The sequence below is a fragment of the Odocoileus virginianus genome, chromosome 1, assembly GCF_023699985.2.
Source record: "Odocoileus virginianus isolate 20LAN1187 ecotype Illinois chromosome 1, Ovbor_1.2, whole genome shotgun sequence".
Classification (NCBI taxonomy): Eukaryota; Metazoa; Chordata; class Mammalia; order Artiodactyla; family Cervidae; genus Odocoileus; species Odocoileus virginianus.
The window spans coordinates 98,448,795-98,468,970 of record NC_069674.1 but is presented as its reverse complement, the minus strand read 5'-3'; the positions used below and the strand labels follow the sequence as shown (position 1 = coordinate 98,468,970).

Genomic DNA, 20,176 nt, shown 5'->3' with positions numbered 1-20,176 from the left:
AATTGACTTTCATTTCCTGACTAAAATTAAAAAAGAAAACCTTCTGAAATTATCACAATATTGTTTGTTAATGGGACATAACCCAATACAAAAACAAACAAAAAAAACTCTGTAAGAAAGCAATACTCAGGAAATTATAACGCCATAGAAAAAAGCTTTACATGTTCAGCAAATCTCAGATACCTTCAAGGGAGGCTTTCCGTAGATGGAAATGCAATACCCTTAGTGAATTTTAAAAATTATATTCAAAATTAATAATTGGAGAAACGATATGAACTAAAATCTATTAGAAGTGACATGGCTGCATTTGTTCAACTCTGCCACAGAAGACTGTAGCTCACTACACGATAAGCAGAAAAGAGAGGGGCAGAGACAGTCGGCGGCATATGGTGCCCAGCTAGCCAACTCCTCAGCCTGCCCAGGTGCTTAGAGGGATGGGAAGGAATCGAAAAAGGATCAATAACCTAATCACATGGATGGTCTTCTTAATACAAAGAACCACTCACAGGAATTTTACAGAAACAAAGACTGACCCCAGACTACTGTGGCACCAGCCTATTTGGAGAGGATAAAAGTGAAATGAAAGTGAAAGTCACTCAGTCGTGTCCGACTCTTGCGACCCCATGGACTGTAGCCCACCAGGCTCCTCTGTCCATGGGATTCTCCAGGCAAGAATACTGGAGTGGGTTGCCATCTCCTTCTCCAGGGGATCTTCCCAACCCAGGAATCGAACCCGAGTCTCCTGCATTGCAGGCAGATTCTTTACTGAGTGAACTAAGCCCATAAAAATGAAGACAGGCTAAGAATAAAGATTAGCTAAAAGTGTCAGTATCTGTTACAGACAGATTCAGACTGCATAAGATGTCATTAGAGTTCCTAGGAGAAAATGACAACCAGAGAGCTTAGTACGTTGAATCCCAGTATGGAACCAGAAAGATAGCCTAGAATCCTGCTTCTGACTCATTCTACGAGATCACCATCACCCTGATGCCAAAACCAGACAAAGACCTCACAACAAAGGAAAATCAGAGGTCAGTAACACTGATGAACATAAGTGAAAAAATTCTCAACAAAATCCTAGCAAACCAACTCCAACAATACATTAAAAGTATCATACACCATGGTCAAGTGGGATTTATCTCAGGGACATAAGGATTTTTCAATATCCACATATCAATCATGTGATATATCACACTAACAAACCGAAGAATAAAAACCATATGATCATCTCAATTGATGGGGGAAAAACTTTTGATAAAATTCAACATTCATTTATGATAAAAACTCTTCATAAAGTAGGCAGAGAGGGGCTATACTTCAACACAATAAAGACATGTGATAAACCTACAGCTAACATTATACTCAGCATTGAAAAGCTAAAAGCATTTCTTCTAAGATCAAAAACAACTCAAGGATGTCCACTCTCACCACTTATATTCAACCTAATTTAAGTCCTAGACAACCTATGGTCTGGGAGAAAATATTTGCAAACAATGCCACCAACAAGGGATTAATTTCCAAAAGGTACAAACAGCTCATATAGTTTAATTTTTTAAAAAAAATTTAAAAAATAAGTAGAAGACCTAAATAGACATTTTTCCATACAAAACATACAGATGGCCAAAAGGCACATGAAAAGATACTCAATATCACTAATTATTTTTAAAAGTGCAAATCAAAACTATAATGAGGTATCACCTCACACTGGTCAGAATGGCCATCATTTAAAAATTTACAAGTAATAAATGCTAGAGAGGGTGGGGAGGAAAGGGAACCCTCCTACACTGTTGGCAGGATATGGAGGCTCCTTAAAAAACTAAAAATAGAGTTATCATATGATCCCACTCCTGGGCATAAATCCAGAGAAAACTCTAATTTGAAAAGATACATGTACCTCAACATTCACAGCAGTACTATTTACAATAGCCAAGTCATGGAAGCATCCAAAATGTCCATCAACAGAGGAACAGATAAAGAAGATGTGGTACATATAGACAGTATATCCCATCACCTCATAGTAAACAGATGGGAAAAAAATGGAAACGGTGACAGACTATTTTCTTGGGCTCCAAAAATTAAAAAATCACTGCAGATGGTGACTGCAACCATGAAATAAAAAGATGCTTGCTCCTCTGAAGAAAAGCTATAACTTATTTGCAGAATCTTAAAAAATGATACAAATGAACTTATTTACAAAAAAATTAGATTTACAAAACAAAATAGATTCACAGACACAAAAAGCAAACTTACAGTTACAGATGGGAATAATAGGGGGCAGGGGAGGAAGAGATAAATCAGGAATTTATGATTAACATATACACACTACTAAACATAAACAGTAAATTCCTAGAGTATACCACAGGAAATTATTCAATATCTTATAATAACTATAATGGAAAAGAATCTGAAATATATATGTTATGTATGTATGTATAATTGAATTACTTTGCTGTGCACTTCAGACTAACACTGCATTGTAAATTAACTACACCTCAATTTCTAAAAAAGCATGCCAAATACATAAATAACCTGAGTATATAATACTCATTATTTAAAAAAAAAAAATGCCCCCATTCCCACAAAACAACACCCAATCCATTGAACCTTCAGAAGTTGTTACATCAACTCCTTATGCTGAAAATTGGCTCAGATCAAGAAAGTAATTTGGTTGACTCCTATTTCTAACCCAGACCTTTCCCCTGAAATTAATCCAATCCTTACAGTATCTGCCTATCTCTCATGTAGTTACATGTTTAATAGGCATCTGAATACTATCATGCCGATGCTTCCAAAACTATTCCCCCCTCAGAAACCCTGGAGTCCCTTAGATGGCTCTCTCTCATATCTATATCCAATCTATCAAGAAAATCCCAAATCCAATCATTTTTATCATCTCCACAACTAGCCCCCAAGTCCTGCCATCTTTTTTCTTTCCTTCACTCTGCCTACTTTATTCCACTCTCTGCAAATCAGCTGGAGAGATCCTTTCAATCTGTGATTCTGATGATGTCAGTCTAGTGCTGAACACTCACGACTTCTACCTACATCTGAAATAAAATACTACAATATCTTTATAATCTGGCTCCCAGATACCTTTCTGACTTCCTCCACACTTCTGCTTATCACCAGCCCCTAATCAAACTGGTTTCCTTGCTTCATCTCAAAGATGTCAAGCACACCTTTATCTCAGGCTCTCTGCATCTTTTACTCCCTCACCTGGAAAGCTCAACTCATAGATTCACACATGGCTCATTCTCACTGAGGTCTCTGCCTAAGACGTGTTCCCTAACCACCTTATCAACTGCAGCACCCCAGAGCCCACGGTCACGCACCATCCCCTTCCCTTGCTTTAATGGGTATAGCCACCTGCCTCTCGATCCCATGTGTCTACTGGTTTACACCGTCTACTTGCTATATAAGAGCACAACATTTATCCGTTTGGTGTAAAACAGTGCCTACAGCACATGTGCTGTGCTGTGTTTAGTCGCTCAATCGTGTCTGACTCTTTGCGACTCCTTGACTGTAGCCTGCCAGCCTCCTCTGTCCTTGGGGATTCTCCAGGCAAGAATACTGGAGTCGGTTGCCATGCCCACCTCCAGGGGAATCTTCCCAACTCAGGTATCGAACCCAGGTCTCCCGCCTTGCAGGCAGATTCTTTACCATCTGAAACACCAGGGAAGCCTAACACATAGCTGGTGTCAATAAATATTCATTAAATAAATTTAATAAATCTGAAATTGACACAGATGTTTAAAGTATCAAGGTTCTCTCAGGTATAGAACATAAGGCCACTCCATATATCTTTTATTACAGGGGCTTCTTAGGTGGCTCTGTGGTAAAGAACCAGCCTACCGATGCAGGAGAGGGGTCTGATCCCTGGGTGGGGAGATGCCCTGGAGAAGGAAATGGCAACCCACTCCAGTGTACTTACCTGGGAAATCCCATTGACAGAGAAGCCTGGTGGGCTACAGTCCATGGGGTCCTAAGAGCTGGACACAAACTTAGCAACTAAACGGACCCCCCTGGTAGCTCAGATGGTAAAGTATCTGACTGCAATGAAGGAGACGTGAGTTCGACCCCTGGGTTAGGAAGATTCCCCTGGAGAAGGAAACGGCAACCCGCTCCAGTATTCTTGCCTGGTGGGCTACAATCTGTGGGGTTGCAAAGAATCGGACATGACTAAGCAACTAACACAGTAGCGACTAAACAACAAGAGAGACTCTGTAATAAATAAAGCTTCTCTGTAACTTCTGTGAAAGTTAAACAGTTATCTTCTTTCATCTCTTGCTTTTCCAGACTGAAGATCCCCAAACCTTTAAATCAGATTGCTAAGGCAGCGCTGCCTTCCCAAACCTTCATTAATTCTGAGACTCTCATTTGGTTCATTAGGAAGTGACTCATGACAATTAAGCCACCATCAATGAGAATGTTAACGGCACGATTCCCTCACATTTGACTTCAGAAATTCCTCACAACTTAGCACAAGACTCTCAATTTAAGCAACTGCCATATCCTGTACCAATGACACTTAATCACAGAAATAAATTTGCAAGTGGCCATGAAGCAGAGCTTACATTTGATCCTTTCCTTTAAAATCTTTGATCTGAGTTTTAAACACCGATGGGGCACATAAAGCAATGCCAGACAACCAAACCAGGCAACGGGGAGGGAAGGAACAACATTTGCTATTCAGACATTTTCTGAGCACCCTGACATGCTGGGAAGAACATGAAAGAAGGGTTGGTATTTTCAGCTGGCCCAGAAAAGGCAAGCATCCTGAAAATATTGGGTGCAATCTTACCTGAAGGTTGAGTCTATGAGGAATAAAAGGGGAAGAGTATTCCAAAAACTATTTCTAGTCTTTAAAAAAAAAAAAAAAGTGAGGAACGTGAGGGCAATTTTCCCTAAGTTTGTGGGTGTGGATGAGATAGTTGGGATAATTCTCATGAAGGTTTCGGGTCCACCTTAAGTTGGTCAAATAATCAGTCTTAGGGACTAAGGGTACTGCAAAGAGCATCAGAACTTCTAACAAAGATGTATGCAAAGTTCTCACGCAAGGCTCCATTTTTAATGTTCTTCTCTAAACACAAAGCTCCACAGCAGCGTAGACTGGGCACAAACCAAAAAGAACTGGGTCCAAATTCTAGTTCCACCACTAGATACATTACTTCAAGAAAATTACACTGGACTTCCCTGGTGGCTCAGTGATAAAGAACCCATCTGCCAATGCAGGGGACAAAGGTTCGATCCCGGGGTCTGGGAAGAGTTCACATGCCTCAGAGCAACCAAGTCTGTGTGCCACAACTATTGAGCCTGTCCTCTAGGGCCCTCAAGTCTCAACTACCAAGCCTGTGCACCGCAACGATCAGCTTGCGTGCCCTAGAGCCCACGCTCCACAAGAGAAGCCAGTGCAACAGAAGCCCATGCATCAGAACTAAAGAGCAGCCACACCACCAACAAAAGCCCTGCACAACCGAAACTAAACAAAAATTTAAAAAGCAAGCCCAATGAAAAACCAACATTAAAGAAAAAACAACAACGGTTTTAACTTTATGATTCTGCACCTAAGTTTGTGCAAATGAGCATTAAGTACCTATTTTAAGGACTTGTTGTAAGGATTGAAAGAGAAAAAGGGTGGAAATTATTAGCACCCGATCCGGAACCTTCTTTGCTTCTTTCATCCTTTAATCTAACCATCTATGATAAAAACATCAGCAGAAAGCTCCAATCCCACAAAATATTTTTGCTTTAAAAGTTCTTCAAGGGACTTCCCAGTGGTCCAGTGGTTAAGACTCTGTGTCCGGTATGCAGGTGGCATGGGTTCGATCCCTGGTTGGGAAAGGTCCCACAGGACACATGGCGTGCCCCCCACCAAAGTTCTTCAAGTAACAAGACTGCCCTTCCCCAGGTCTCCTTGCCTCTCTGCAAAGACCCCTGTCTCCCAGCAGGCACAGTCTGGAGTCCACCAGCGAATCTCACTGTGCCCTTTATGCTGTGCCCGTGGACCTCCGCCAGCAGCCCCAGACCCCCATCACCCACACCGAGTCCCTTCTTCTGTCACCTCCCCATCTCCCAGAAACGCCCCATCTGTGCCCTCTAGAATTCACAGCCTGTGATGAGCACGAGCTCAGCCTCAGTTGGAATGGAATCTCTTTCCGAGCAACCTGGTGAGTATCCCTTCACCCATTCACTGTCACCAACACCCGGTTCCTCCCCGAGGTCCACGCCTCTGAAGCAGCGAGGCGCGTCCCCCTGCAGTCCCGGGTTCACCGGGTTTGTAAGCAGGGGAGATGCACGTCTCTCCCCCACCATTCCCCAGCCCTTCCTTCCTAACCCCCATTTTAAGCACACCATCTGACTAGTGCACAGGCACCTCTCCTGGTCTCTATCACCTCGTAACCCCAGACTCACACCCCCTCCCCACCATGTTTTAACTCCTGCCTCCCTGATAGGCTTGGCAACCTACTCCCACCTTAATTCTCAACATTCCAAATAATTTCAAACACCCAGGCCTCCCAATTAGTTGAACCTGCCTCTTCCGATGATCTTTTCTTCACTTAGTCACTCAGTCCCATGGTCAGACTCCAGACTTCTGCCAGGACCCATAAATGTAACACCTCCTCGTTCTCAACTTCATGCATCTCACGTTTCGGCCACTATCTTCCCGGTTTCCTGCTCACCGCCTCCTATTCCCCCACTTCAACAACTGTCAACCACACTGAAGTCAGCAATTCATTAAACCTACCCCCTTTTCTCCCTGCTTCCTATTCCGTGTCCTGTGCCCCTTTATCCAGATTAAATCCAAGGTTGATCATTATAATTACTTCCCTGCATGCCCCTCACCTCCCTGCAGTATGTCCTACTCTGAGTTATTCAATGGCCAAGCTTGCAGCCCCGGTTACAGCCAACACCTCTGGCTCCCTGCCTGCCACCATGCAGCCAAACTCAGAAGCCAGAAAACAAACAGCCACACTAGGTGGTCTCACCGTGAATTTTAAGACCGCAAGCCCACGGGTGGATCCTCAAGTGAGTCCAATGCAGCAGCCATGCTGCATTTCCTTACACATTCAGTTCTGAATAAATAGTTACTATTAATATATTCTCCTCTCTCCTCAAACTGTCAATACTTCACCTGCATCCTTCCTCTTATCTACCTCCCAGAGAAAAACCAAGGAGATCAGAAGGAAACTTCCCCGAAATCCCACCACATCTGCCCCACTGCCCCACTGGTACCTTACCTTCCACTTCTCTAGCTCAGCACTTCTCACACTTTCAAGCCCTTCATGTGCTTATGAATTACTGAGGATTCCAAAGAGCTTTTGTTTATCTGTGCCTATCATATCTCGTACCTATCGTATTTCCTGTGTGAGAAATTAAAACTGATACATTTTAAAAATATTAATTCATTGCAGGGTGAATAAACCTGTAATAGGTAAGAGAAAGAACAGATTTATATGCAAAATAAATAAAACAAAAAATGGAGTGAGAAAAAAGTGGTATTATGTCTTTGCAAATCTCTTAAACATCAGATTTCATGGAAGACAGCTGCATTCAAAATGCTGCAATATGTTGTTTGGGTTGAAGGGTATAAAGGATTTCAGCTTTATACAGATTCATAGTTAGAAAAAGAAGGAGCATTTTAACAGCCTTTTTAAAAAAATTATTTAAAAACTTTTTTCAGTGTTGTGTTGGTTCCTGCTGTACAAGTCAAATCAACCATAATTCTACATGCGTCCCCCTCCTTTCCCCTCATCGCCACTCCAGGTCATCACAGAGTAGCAGACTGGGCTCCCTGTGTTAACACTTGTGGATATTCTGTGATGGATCAAATCCCAACAAGGGGTAGTTTCTTAAAGATTAGTTGCAATATGGAATTTGAAACTGTATCAATGACCTGTTCCCACTCTGTTACATTAAAACCCATGGGTCTGTCTGCACTTTGAACAGAAGTTTGACCCAGGATTTTCTAACACCAGGTACTGGTTAACAGGAGAATATGTTTCCCTAAGCTACGCAGATCTTCCAAATGTTGACGCATTTCATTACACTGTGTTAAAAAACCACATTATTACTATTACCACTAGCTACATCAGAAAAGGCTTTAAGTATCAGAAGCCTGTCAGGTGAAAATCTTCTCTCAAAAAGCTTTCCTTTGAAAAACAATGACTAGCTCAGCAAGCACCTGAGTTGCTTCTCTGACAACCGTCACGGGCCAGTGACCAGCAGTCTTTACGCACGCTTCCCCCTCAGTTACTCGAATTTGTAAATTATATGCATTCAAAGATGAGATTTCATAGAAAGTCAGTAACTTTACTTCTTCATAGACACTCTGAAGCAAAATTGGCATCGCCGCCACTACCATATTGTGAACTATTGGTGTTTAACAATACAAGACCACTCATACTGCTGGGTCTGGTGGCTGCTGAATTGGTGCGAACCAGCAGTTCTATAAACTGGCTTTAGAAACCATCAGCTAAAATATAACACAACAAAAAAGGCAGGTGATGTCTTAGCATTTTTATGTCAACAGTTCAGACGTCATGGACTCCTTATAAAGGCCTCAGAGACCGACCCCCCTGGGGTCTATTTGACCACACTCTGAGAACAGCTATCCTAAAATGAACTTTCCATGTTATCAAAAGAGGCCCCCGCTCTCTCAGAATGTACCAGAATCCCCCCCTTTTCTCTCTGACATTGTCAATACTCCACTCACAGTAGTCATTTCCATCAGCGTGCATTATGCTATTCTCTACCCACTTTAAAAAGACCCTCTCTTTCACCCACCTTCCCCCTCCAGCTATAGCCCCATTTCTCATCTTCCTTTGACAGCAAAACTCTGCAGAAGAGGGCCAGGCTTGGTAAGGAGGAGGAGGAAGAGGAGAGGGCTAACCCTACATATGAATGAAGAGTGAAATCAGCACCTCGCCTTTAATCAATCCTTTCTGGAATTAAGAAGAAAAACAACCCAGGCACCTGACACTCCTAAAGGTTTGCTAATATACCTGCGACATAATACAAACCTTTTTAAGAATTCCTTCTAATTTACTCTGCGCAGACAGCGTCTAGCCACCACATTGCACGCACCTCCCCCCATGACTTCAGACATCAAATATTAACACAAAGTGAGTAATGCAAAAAGAAAGGGGGTTAATCAGACACCTTGAGAGAAAGAAAAAATAACACTGATTCAACGAGAGCTGCTAATGAGGCTTTTTGTTTTGGTGGATTAATTTGGGAGTCTGATGACTAAGAAGAAAATTTAAGCTTCTCAGGTGACTGCTGTTGATTATTACCGTTCTTTTTTTTTTTTTAAATTAAAGAGATGCCTTTGCTTAATTCTACAGCTTATGAATTCCAGGTATTTATCTAAAATCTGTGTCCACCTGAGTAGTGCAGACAACTTTCCTCATTAGCAAATAGAAAGACCTCCTCTTATTGATTGTGGATTCTATTTGACAGGCGATGAACATTTCAGGCTGTGAACTGCTGTATGTTTAAATACATTACCCTAATACTCTTTAAGCATTGCCAATTGTCAACCTCATTAACTCTCAGCATGTGGCCAGGGCCTGGATTTCATCGCAACAGCCTCACAAAGTGAAAACAGGTATATAAAAATGATTTTATCATCAACAACATTATTATATCCTCCTTCACCTTGTGAAGTATTTAAAAGGCCTTTTTTCCCCCTTCTCAGAAGGATAGACAGCGAACATGAGAAACAGAGAAAACACACTTTATTTATATAGCCACAGGGTTTAAAACACAAGATTTCCTTTTTTATCTTTTCTTCTTTGACACTCTTATTCCTCATGCCTCAAAATGGGAATTGTCCCAGGACTGACTGACTGTACTCTGAAGAAAAAAGACTTATTTGTGGATGCCAAGTATATTATCATTTTGTTTCAACAGAACGAGGGGCTAACAAGGTGTTACGCTGGACGCGTCAGCTTGTCATGAGGAAATCAGGATTTCACTTTTCTGTATGATTCAAATTTTTCATAATAAAAATGTCCAAGGAGGGGGAAAAAAGAAATCAGGATTTCTGACATTCCTGTTTTCAAAAGAAAGAGCCAACTTTTGTTCTCTCATGGAGAACAAAGAGTCTCCCCACCTGAAACAGAAAACTACACAGTAAATTCACGCTTGATCCTAGCAAACCAGTTAGACACCGGTGTTGTCCAGTATCCACCCCCCCACCGTGACGGGGTCAGACTGTAAGGCCGACAGCATCCTGAGCCAAGAGGCCAGGCAACCCACACCTCCAGCTTGTTTGGGTGATGCTTCGTCATCCCAAGTGATAAAAGGTACCATCCCAACAGCATTTAAGCCCGGGGCCTCTCTAATGAGACTTCAGTTCATAAACCACAACTCGAAACATGTTTGCCAAGCTCCAAGGGACACAAACACAATTTGTTTTTCCCCTTGCTCCTACGAGCTAGCTAGGCGAACAATGTGCTAAGACTGCAGGTAAAAGCTTCCTTCCCATTTCAAACAAGGACAACCAAACCGAAAAAATACACTGAAAATTATCCAAACACAAAAACAAGGAGAAAATTCTCAGCACCCAGTCAAGATAAGAGGGCCTAGGTGGGAGGAGCTGACAGATCCAACCCCTGCCCCTCTCTCCCGCCTCAGAGGCTCAGAAAACCCTAGAGACTGGAGGCTCATTTGACAAAAAGCTTCCAGGCTTGTGCGCCCTCAAGGAACCGCACAAACTGATTATTAAACTCATCATTAAATCTATTAAAACAATGGAATGCAGAGAAATCTAAAGGTTTAAAGGGAATGTGAGGACTGGTGAAATCAAACAAGATTAATAGGGAGGATGGTGTTTAACAGGCAGGTCATGCCAACCCCCCAACTCACGGGACCCTTTGATGGCTCGCCATTGGGCCTGTAACAAAGACCCCCAGCCTTAATATCAAGTACAAGTTCCCACACAGTCTAGCGTGGCCCACCTCTCCCCCATCATGCCCCACACTCGCCCCGCTCTGGGCCTGCCAGCCTCAGCATTTCAGAATATGACCTTGAAGCCGCTGCTCCCTCTGTCTACAACGGTGTCCGCTGTCCCCCGCGCCCAGCCCGGTACCCTTTCCAATTCCCATGGCTTCAGAATCTTTCCTGATCTCCCCATCGGCATGAAGCCTCCATGCTGTCTCCCACACCACGTCTCTCCTACATAACACCCATCACAACATCACTTCACATTTATCTGTGCTTCTCGGATGAACAGCTGTCTGTTCCACTAAATAAGAAGCACCCAACAGGCAAGCACTCCTTTCCCCCCGACTCACCACGGCATCCCGCACACACAGAACAGCTCCAGGCACAGAGATGAGGGTCCCAAATAGCTACTGAATGACTGAGTGGACAGCCCTCCACAACAGGCGCACAGTGTGGGAGGCTGGCCAAGCCTCAGGAATCACTAAATTAGTGTCAAGAGGGCTCCGGAAGAATAAGATCCCTTTGCCAGAAGGCCTCTACGTCCAGACAGTGCACGGTGCTTAACTTCCATGCTAACGTCTCCCCAACCCCAAATGCAGCTGAAGCCTGCAGGAAGGGGCCATGCCCTCCAGGAAACAGTCCACAGCAGCAGTCTCTGCCCTGCCTGGAAAATGTCTGGTCCTTCAAAAAGCTACTACTGAAAAAAAGCCGTCAGCACCTCTCTGGTGGTTCAGTGGTAAAGAATCCGCCTGCCAATGCAGGAGACACGGGTTTGATCCCTGTGCCAGGAAGCTTCCCGCATGCCGCAGAGCAACTAAGTCTACATGCCACAACTACCCAGTCTGAGTTCTAGAACCTGGGAGCTGCGACTAGCGAAGCCCATGGACCTACACAGCCTATGCTCCGCAACAAGAGAAGCCACTGCAACTAAAAGCCCATGCACTGTAACTAGAGAGTAGTTATCATCACTCTCTGCAGCTAGAGAAAAGCCCACACAGCAACAAAGACCCAGCACAGACAAAAATAAATAATTACCAAAAAAAACCTTTCCTCCTGTATTAGGCTGATTAGTCTCTGTTTCCTGAAAGTTCTTTACAACTACGGGCCTTGTAATTGGGAAAGGAGTATATCAAAGCTGTATATTGTCACTCTGCTTATTTAATTTACATGCAGAGTACATCATGCAAAATACCAGGCTGGATGACTCACAAGCTGGAATCAAGATTGCTGGGAGAAATATCAACAACCTCAGACATGGAGATGATGTCACTCTAATGGCAGAAAGCAAAGAGGAACCAAAGAGCCTCTTCATGAAAGTGAAAGGAAAGAATGAAAATATTGGCTTAAAACTCAACATTCAGAAAACTAAGATCATGGCATCCGGTCCCATCACTTTATGGCAAATAGATGGGGAAACAATGGCAACAGTGACAGATTTTATTTTCTTGGGCTCCAAAATCACTGCAGATGGTGACTACAGCCATGAGCTTAAAAGACACCTGCTAGAAGAAAAGCTATGAAAAACCTAGACAGTGTGTTAAAAAGCAGAGACATTACTTTGCTGACAAAGATCTGTCTAGTCAAAGCTATGGTTTTTCTAGTAGTCACGTATGAATGTGACAGCTGGACCATAAAGAAGGCTGAGTGCCAAAGAACTGAAGCTTTCGAAGTGTGGTGTTGGAGAAGACTCGAGAGTCTCTTGGACTGCAAGGAGATCCAACCAGTCAATCCTAAAGGAAATCCTGAATATTCATTGGAAGGACTGATGTTGAAGCTCCAATACTCGATGCGGAGCTCCAAGCTCCAAACCACCTGACTCATTGGAAAAGACCCTGATGATGGGAAAGATTGAGCAAGGGGAGAAGGGGGCAACAGAGGATGAGATGGTTGAATGGCATCACAGTCTCAATGGACATGAGTCTGAGCAAACTCACAGAGATAGTGAAGGACAGAGAAGCCTGGCATGCTGCAGTTCATCTGGTTGCAGACAGTCGGACACAACTTAGTGACTGAATAACAACAATAGGCCTTCTAATTCCCCAAAGAAAATAGCTCTGTAAGGGGACTCATTTCCCAGGGCTGCTACATCAATGACCACAAAGGGGTGGCTTAGCACAGCAGGAATTCATCTCTATCAGAGTCCTGGAGACCAGATATCTGAAGTCAAGGTGTCGCAAAGCCATTCTCCATTCAAAGGGAGATTCCACGGGGAAGAACCATCTTCCGGTGGGCCCCGGTGTCCCCTGGCTGTGACCCGATCGCTCCGATCTTAGCCTCGGTGGTCACAACGCCACCTGCCCCTGCGAGTGTTGTGTCATCTCTCTCTCTCTGCCTCTCATGTGGATGCTTATGATGGCATTTAAAGCACAGGTGAGCCAGGGTCAGCTCCTCAACAGCCCCAATTTAGCCACATCTGCAAAGACACTTTTCCCAAAAGGTCACATTTCCAAACTCGGGGATTGCTATCTTGATATCTTCAGGGGGCTGTATGTCAGCTTCCAACAATGAGTAACCTAGGATTTGAACTAGATCTTCCATTTCCCAACACTCCTGGTCTTTTGTAACAAGAGGGGGCAAAAAAATCTTAGTAGATTTACCTAAGTCGAGTCAACAAATCAATGTGAAATGGAGGCCAGATATTGGACTAGACACTGGAGGTGGTAAAATATGCAGGGCCTGGTGCTTGGACTTAAAAAACCACAGCTAGAGGACCAATAATTAACTAAAATGGAGTATTTTATGTTATCATGACATCTGAACCACCACAGCTGTCATTATTTTTAAATTCTAAAGTTGTCCATCTATAAGCAGCTTTTTAAATGTTAATAAAGTTATGCACTAAAAATCCCTCAGGTCAGCCAAGCTAGGTGATTAGAGCCCAGAAGCGTCTGGCTAGATGAATGGCACCCTCTTCAGCACTTCTTTGCTGTTCGGGGTGTGCGCTTTGCTTTTGTGGGCCACCGTGTAGCTTCTGTCATGTAAGTTTTTCATGGAATAGTACTTGATTTACGAGGATGATGTGTGACTTGTGAACCTGACAAATGCTATGATTCTAAAGAAAGGGAAAGGAAGAGGGACTGCAGGCATTCACCATTTACATTGAGAAGAGATCTATGATTGGACCTGTCTGTGAAGTAAATACTGTGGAGCTGGCTGTGTGCTGGGGCTGGGGTTAGGGAAGATGGTACAGGCACATGTGAATGGGTCTTGAACACTGGTCCTACGCTACGAGCTCAATCAGCTTAAATACCACACGAGGGCTTGTTCAGCTCAGTCCTTTTGGAAAGAACTGTAACAACACATATCACAGTGAGCTACAAAATATTCCTACCCTAGACCCAGGAATCCCTCTATTAGATCTAAGGAAGTAATTAAAGTAATACCACATTAATGGCAGAAAGCAAAGAGGAACTAAAAGAGCCTCTTGATAAAGGTGAAAGAGGAGAGTGAAATAGCTGGCTTAAAACTCAACATTCAACAAACGAAGATCACGGCATCTGGTACCATCACTTCATGGCAAATAGATGGGGAAACAGTGGAAACAGTGTCAGATTCCATTTTCTTGGACTTCATAATCAACGCAGATGGTGACTGCAGCCACGAAATTAAAACACACCTGCCCCTTGGAAGAAAAGCTATGACAAACCTAGATGGTGTATTAAAAAGCAGAGATATCACTTTGCCCACAAAGGTCTGTATAGTCAAAGCTATGGTTTTTCCAGTAGTCATGTATGGATGTGAGAGTTGGACTATAAAGAAAGCTGAGCGCCGAAGAATTGATACTTCTGAACTATGGTGTTGGAGAGTGCTTTGGATAGCAAGATCACCAGTTAATCCTAAAGGAAATCAACCATGAATAGTCATTGGAAGGACTGGTGCTGAAGCTGAAGCTCCAATACTTTGGCCACCTAATCTGAAGAGACCGCTCATTGGAAAAGATCGAAAGATCGGGGGCAAAAGGAAAAGGGGGCGACGGAGGATGAGATGGTAGGATGGCATCACTGACTCAGAGGACATGAGTTTGCGCAAGCTCCAGGAGACGATGAAGGACAGGGAGGCCTGGCGTGCTGCAGTCCATGAAGCAGCAAAGGCTCCAACATGACTCAGTGACTGAACAGCAGCGCATTAAACAGAGGGGGAAACGCCACATGCATGAATATATTCACTCCAGCAGTATCTGTTATAGAAAAGTAGAAACTGAAACAACTCTAAGGGCATGATTTCATAAAGTGTGGTCTCTTAATCTAGCAAAAAAGGATGAAGCCATCTAACACTGTTCATAGGAACAGCATATCGAAATATGAACACTGATAAAGGCAGAAAGATTATGAAAGAATTAAAACAAAAATGAATTCAAATTTTGAAAAATATTGATGTAGTGTAAGTCATAGAATATACTGAAAAATTCAAAATACCGTGGCAAGCTGAGATGGTTATGGGTGGTTGTTTTCCCTATTGAAACTGAACTATTCACTATTAACACTGAAAAGAAAGAAAGGAGAAGAAAAGAAAAAATTAGTCATAGGGTAAAGGATTGAGACTATTGAAGATTTTCCTTGTCACAGTAAAATGCTAACATTTAAGATAATACAAAATCAGAAAGAAAATGTCAAGTTAAAGAGAATTGTGAGATGATGAGAGGAGGTAGCTCTAAACAGTGGAAAGGCCCAGAACTAGAGCCTGACAGGCCTGGGTACCTTTAAGCAGCAAATTACTTGATCCCTTAGTTCTCATCTGGGAAACCAGGGAAGGAAAGCCAAGAATTTGTTATAAGCACATGAGAAAATATACATGTTATGTTACATTACATACGTAAAATGCATGTTACATTGTTGGCGTCTAATGAATTCGAGGTTATATTTTTTGAAGAGTATATGTAAAAAGAAATAGGAAAAGCCAGTGTGTTAATAGGGGTGGGATGAAAAGGAAGCCAAGTACACTAGAAGATACTATAATCACATAAAAGTAATGACTGTAAACATATTCGTGTAACTAGGAATCAAAATCTTCACTTAAAAAGATACAAACAGAAAAGAAAGGAAATTCCTGTAACATTAAATTTAAATAGGAACTATCATTATGAACTTTTGATTTTTTTTGTTTTTTAAGTATATCTCCCAGCTCTTTCCACTGAAACATCAGAGAGGCAGGAACAATCCAGTAGCAATGAGTTACTGCCCAGCTTCATGTTCCCAAGCACCAGTCCCAACCAAGAGGACCAGCTTGAAGGGACTCCCACTGACCACTCTGGGACAATCTGAACAATTCAGAGGATTTAGTAATAGATTCTAATACACTGAGTTCAATGTAAATAAATCCATGAGTTAACACTGATACAAAAATCAACAGAGAAAGAAAAGGGAGTGGAGGGAAGAAAGCTTTTCTTTTCCAAAGAATTCCAGACAATAAATGAGAAAGAGTCAGAGAAAATCACTGTTTTTTCAAACACCAACGTAATACCTCATCCAGAAAAGGGTCACCATGGATGTAATGCCTGGTCCACAAAAGGGTTGCCATGGATGTAATACCTGATCCAGAAAAGCGTCACTATGAATACAATGCCTAATCCAGAAAAGGATCACTATGGATGTAATAACTGACCCAGAAAAGGATCACCATGGATGCTGAAACTACTGGCTGAAAGGCTGCTGTGAAACAGGATATTCCCATGTTCTGAAAGTGCCTATTTCCTAATTACAAAACAAAAGTGGTTCTGTAGAATGGAAATATCTGGTGGACACCATCTGAACCAAATGATCAAACTGAGCATCATCAATGCTGAGACAGGATAGTAGGATCTCTCCTATCCTGCACCCCAAAACTGATCTTGAATCCAAGTCACGAGGAAACAACCAGACAAGCCCAGAATGAGAGGCTTTCAACAAAATAACTGGGCCTGGGTTCGAAGTCAATGTCATGATAGAATAATAAAACAAGGATGTGTTCTTTCTCCTGTTGACTGCAAGATACAGTTCTATAAACAAAACCCATATATATGTATGTATAAATGCTAATTTTATTGCAGAAGTTTAGAGATGATAATGGTAGCATTTGAGTCTGTTTTGGACAAATAAGCACTATGCTTTTCAAATGATTGGAAAATCACTTTTATTCGCCTTTTTTTTTTTTTTTTACGGTGGTTTGGTTTTTTTGAAGTAAAAAATCACGAAACTTGATCAGTGGTTAAAAAAAAAAGGCAAGGGTCTGTTCTAGATTAGAAGATATATAGCAACTAAATGTAATACAGGAAACCTGATTAGATGGTGGATTTGAAAAACAAAAGGCAACAAAGAATTAGAGGTGGGGGGAGAGGTGAGCGGAGAGATCTGGCATATTTAAAATAGACTGGATATTAGATATTTCACATGATTGCTAATCTACTGGATATTAGATATGTCACATGATTGTTAATCTTCCTAAGTATGATAATGGTTAAGAAGAACGCTCTTATTCAAAGATAAATATTGAAGTATCTTGATGTCTGCAATTTATAGTTAACTGGTCTAGCCAAAAGAGGAAATTATGTGTGTGATGTGTAAAAAGTATATGTGTGTTAAATTTTAAAAAGGCACACAGGTTTTAAAAGTGTTAACAATCAATCCAGATGAAGGGTATCTATTAGACATCCACTGAATTCTTTACATTTTCTATAGCTTAAAAAATTTTTTTAACTATTAAGTAAGAAAAAAAATTGATCTTAAACATTGAGTTAGCTAATTCATACTGCACATGAGCTTGGTCACACTTCTGCACCTTATAAGCACAGAGGATGTGGAAGCAATCCAATCTGCACCGCCCCCCCAAAGTGTTTGCTAGAATAAAGCGATGTTCTGTGCAGCTGTTTAGCCTGAATGGACTAGTGTGAAATACACCTCCACCTCTCCCCCTGCACCTCCACAGACAGGCCCTACGAGGGAAGAAATGCCTGCTCCTAAATCCTCCAAAGCAAAGAATCCCACCTTGGGAGGGATTACACAAGTTGTAGAAAACACAAGTAGCCACCCCTGAAACAGAGAAGGTAAACCTAGCAATCTGCCAGCATATGACAGGAAGTATAATTGCCAATTTCCTCCCCACTTGCTTCCCATCTGCAAGACTTTCACTTTAGAGGGAGTCACCTTCATGCAGGATGGAACAACAGCGGTGTAAGCAAGTACAGAGAAGTACTGGTAAACCTGAGAGCACTCACAGTTCATCAGGGCGTTTTCTTCGGTTTTATCTCAAACCCATGCACACAGGAAAAACACACACGGGACCAAGAGAGAAAGTTCAGAACAAAAGAACACCCCAGAAAGGCAGGTACGTAATCTATCAGAGGGGAGCGCTGGCAAGTGGCGAGGGCAGACAGCTGGGTTTACTACAGTTTACACAGAAAAGGCTAGTTCTGACAGATTATATTTGGTTATTAGGGAATATTGGGGCTCATATGATCAATATTTTGGAGCCCAAATTCTGCACTTACAGTAAAAATCAACTGCATTCTTACAGAACTTATGAATAACTCACTTTCTAAAATGTAAACAGAAAATATTGGTAAAAGAAAAAAAAAAACACCAAAGGCATTTTGCAAAGTGTCCTATTTAGTTTTAGGTGGTTCCATGTTTCTCTTCCCACTTGGGCAGAATGCCTTTCTTGGAGATTTCGAATCATTATTCTGTCTGTCAGATTTACAACATTTAATCACATGGGACATTTAAAAGTTCCTTGAGCAGAAAGATTATAGAAAAGTTATGTTCACAGAACTACGTTTTACATTTATAATTTTTACAGTTGCCTTAAAACTTAAAATATACTACACACACTCAAGCACATCTTCGCACCACTCAACTCCAATAGCTGTGAAATTATAAACAGTTGTTTAAACTATGTCAAGAAATTCAGATATAGAATCCCCAACTGGGATAAGAACACTGAAGGAAATATTAAGGGCATCGTTTCTAAAATAATGCATTAATTGTAAAAGGGAGAAAAAATGTAGCACATTGGCTTCCTAATCATTAAAGAAACAGAAAGCTGTTTCAAACAAAACAAAAACTAAATGAGATAATCAAAAACAAACATACCCATCTTTAGTCTGATCCACCACACCACTTAAAAGTTCCACAGTCTTTGGATTAGGCTGGCTTTCTCCAAAAATGTTCAAATATCGTGTGACGAAGTCATTGGGAGACATGAAAAATTCACCATTTTTTTCAATGCTTGCATACTGTTTAAAAAAAGAAAATATATTTTATTCTCAAATGTATATAATCAGATCAATATGTGAAAAAAGCTGAAAATATTCAATAGATAAAATATCTGATATGACTATATACTATTACAAGGACAATTATTTCCCATCACTCCAAGTAAAAAGCAAAAAGACGTTAGTTTGCCAAGTTTTATATTTATACCAGAGGTTGTCAACTGAGAGAAGCCTGCCTGACTGTCCAGCTTACAGACATCAGAGTCCCCAGTAGGCCAGCTCGGTACGTTATATAACACCTGCCTTTCTCATCAGATGGACTTCTCCAGCTCTGAGCCACCTGTTTCCATTTTTCCCCACAGGGGACATCCAGCAGTGCCTGAGGACAATTCTGATTGGGGTAAGGGCAGAAATAGAAACTGGTATCTACTTGGGACAGGCCAGGGATGCCTCTAAATAGCCCCAATACACAGGATGCCCACTCCCTACCCCCTACCCAATTACAGAGTCATCCAGACCAAATGTCAATTGTGCTGAGGGTGAGAAACCCAAGTTGACAGAAATTTGGAAAGACAAATTATATCTTGTTCTTTAGCAAAGACATACAGTTTTCTTTAAAAAAAAAAAATTATGAAATCATGAATTAAAACAACCTCATTCTTTTGCCCCTTTTCCTGTTTCGAAAGCATCAATGATGGGGAAATAAAGAAAAAAGAATGACAAAGAGGAGAAACTGGAAAGCAAACTGTTAACAGCAAGGCTTCTGTAAGACTTCATGGAAGCTGGTAAGAAATGCTGCTATGTCTGCATAGAAAGTGTGGGGCGCTGTGTTAGGTTTTTACATGCAATATCCTATTAGTATTATGCAATAAAGTAGGTGTTCCCATGCACATTTTAGAGATGCAGTGGCTAAATCCTGAATGGTAAACTAATTCACCTACATAGGCAGGGGTAGAAACAATATTGAAATCCAAGTACATCTGACTTCAAGGTCTTCATTCTGCTTTTACTCCAGAACTCCTAAAAATTACATCTTTATTTTTT

The 20,176-nt window shown here is 41.7% G+C and overlaps 1 protein-coding gene across 3 annotated transcripts in view; it reads right to left on the bottom strand.

Annotated features, from left to right (window-relative positions):
* Positions 1-20,176, bottom strand: part of SLC25A13 (solute carrier family 25 member 13) — a 226,378-nt gene that overhangs the window by 161,372 nt on the left and 44,830 nt on the right. For all 3 annotated transcript variants that reach the window (XM_020869840.2, XM_070471249.1, XM_070471251.1), the window contains exon 3: positions 19,011-19,153. In XM_020869840.2, coding sequence (XP_020725499.2) covers positions 19,011-19,153 — 143 coding nt within the window. The remainder of the gene's footprint in view (positions 1-19,010; positions 19,154-20,176) is intronic.